The sequence below is a fragment of the Aureococcus anophagefferens genome, assembly GCF_000186865.1.
Source record: "Aureococcus anophagefferens unplaced genomic scaffold AURANscaffold_877, whole genome shotgun sequence".
Taxonomy (NCBI): Eukaryota; class Pelagophyceae; order Pelagomonadales; family Pelagomonadaceae; genus Aureococcus; species Aureococcus anophagefferens.
Window position 1 is genome coordinate 1,948 of NW_008706135.1, and position 2,142 is coordinate 4,089.

General features: G+C 74.9%; 1 protein-coding gene across 1 annotated transcript in view; it reads right to left on the reverse strand.

Moving 5' to 3' along the window:
* AURANDRAFT_69078 (hypothetical protein) overlaps positions 1–2,033 on the reverse strand; it is a gene marked incomplete at both ends in the record, with an annotated part of 3,153 nt that extends 1,120 nt beyond the window's left edge. The window contains 2 exons of the mRNA XM_009044827.1: positions 9–302; positions 379–2,033. Of these exons, the coding sequence (XP_009043075.1) occupies positions 9–302; positions 379–2,033 (1,949 nt within the window). The remainder of the gene's footprint in view (positions 1–8; positions 303–378) is intronic.
* Positions 2,034–2,142: the final 109 nt, after the last annotated feature.

Below are 2,142 nucleotides of genomic sequence, written 5' to 3' on the forward strand. Positions count from 1 at the left end.
CGAAGAACTTGTACGTCGCCGTCGCCACGGCGAGGACGTCGCCGGGCGCGAGGACCGCGTCGAGCTTGGTTCGGACCTCGTCCTCGTAGGTCCGGCACCGGTCGGAGAGCTCGTCGCCGTCGTGGCCAAAGTAGGCCATGACCGCGGCGTTGAACGCCCGCGAGGAGTAGCCGCAGCCGTGGCCGACGGTCATGGCCCGGAGCTGCAGCGACGACCCCGCGAGCGCCGCCTGCGCGGCCGGCGCGATCGCGTTGGCGTGCGAGTCGCCGAGAAGATAGAACGCGCGGCCGGTCTCCGCGGACCTTCCGGGGTCGAGGCAGGGCCCCGCGAGGGCCGCGATGTCGCCCGTCGACGGATCCGTGAGCTCGCTGCACCTACGATCGTGTGCCGGTGAGCCGCGAAGCGTCGCGGCCGCGGGACGCCGGGTCGCGCTCGCTCCGCGCCTGGTACGACCCGAAGCGGACGCCCGCGGCGATCTCGGGCTGGGGACTTTGGAAGGCGCCGCAGGCGGGGCCGTCGCGGCGAGGGATGGCGCAGTCCGCGAGGTTCCGGGCGCCCGGCGCGCAGTAGTCCGCGGCGCAGGCGCAGGTCCCGTTGTACGCGAAGGCGTAGTAGGGATACGCGTCGCGGCCGCCGGAGCTTCGGCCGTAGGCGCCCGCGGCGGCGGCGGCCGTCGCGGTGGCGGCGGCGGCGAGGGCCGCGCACGCGGCGCCGGCGAGCCACCTCGTCCTCAGGTTTCGGAGCCCGGAGACGGCCCGTTCGAGCGTCGCGTAGGACGCCGCCGCGGCGGGGAGCGAGCCGAAGGCGCACGCGCACGCGGCCGCGGCGATTGGCGCGTCCGCGTAGCGGCAAATCGTGAGGATGGGCCAGTGCCAGAGGTAGATGCCGTAGCTGAGCTTGCCCAGCCGCGCGCACCGCGCGAGGCTCGAACCGCAGCGCCCGCGCGCCTTCCCCGCGGCGCCCGCGGCGAGGAACGCCGCCGAGCCGGCGACGGCGAGGCAGGCGCCCGGGAAGGGCCAGCCGCGCCCCGGTCGCGAAAGCACGCCGGCGAGGACGAGCAGCAGGCCCGCGGCCGCGTCGACGACCGCGCCCGCGCGGTCGAGGCGCGCGAGGAGCGCGTCGCGGCGGTAGCGCGGCGACTCGAGCGCGTGCCACGCGAGCGCGCCCGCGCCGAGCTCCCAGAAGCGCGCCGGCATGAGGTAGAAGGCCATCGACGCGTCCGCCGTCGCCGCGTAGGCCGCGGACGCGACGACGAGCACGAGGAGCGGCCAGAACCGCCCGCGCGACGCGAAGGCGATGAGCGGGAAGATCACGTAGAACTGCTCCTCGACGCCGAGGGACCACGTGTGCATGAAGGGGTTGCGGTCGAGGCGGTGCGGCGCGCGGTCCGCGTCGCCGTAGCTCGTGAAGTAGCCGCCGGCGTCGTCGGTGACGCCGCCCGTCGCCTCGACCTCGCGCTTCTCGTCGCGCTCCGCTACGGAGAGCAAAAAGACGTTCGCGCCGCCCACCAGGCCCAGGAGACCCGTGTTGAAGTACTCGCCGAGCCGCGGCTCGCCCCTCCCGACGGCGGCGAGCGCGACCGCGCCCGCGGCCGTCGCGACGGCCAGCGCCGGCGCGAGGCGGCCCACGCGCCGCGCGTAGAATTCGCCGAGGAACGCTCGAACATCGCGGTCCTTCCGCAGCTTCCGGTCGACGGACGCGGCGACGACGAAGCCGGAGATGACGAAGAACACGTCGACGCCCGCGAAGCCGGCCGGGTACGCCGCCTCGTCGATGTGGAAGGCGACGACCGCCGCGACGGCCGCGGCGCGGAGGCCGTCGATGTCCGCGCGGTAGCCACCGTCGTCCGGCGGCGCGGCCGCGCCCGCCGGCGCCGCGATCTCCAGGGGCGTCCCGACGGCGGCCTCGTTCGCCAGCGGCGAGGGCGTGTGCGCTTCGTCGTCGGCCAGCGGCGCCACCTCCTCCGGCGAGGCGACGTCGCGCGTCGCCGGCGCCGTCGTCGGCAGAGCGTCATGCCCGAGGCGCAAAAGCATTCAGGCTGCCATCGATGTGGATGCCGCGATGTGGATGCCTCTTCAACGGCTACCTTGAAGATGTCGATGCAGTCTCGAGCCTGAGGCGCGCGACGATGGTCAGCGCTTC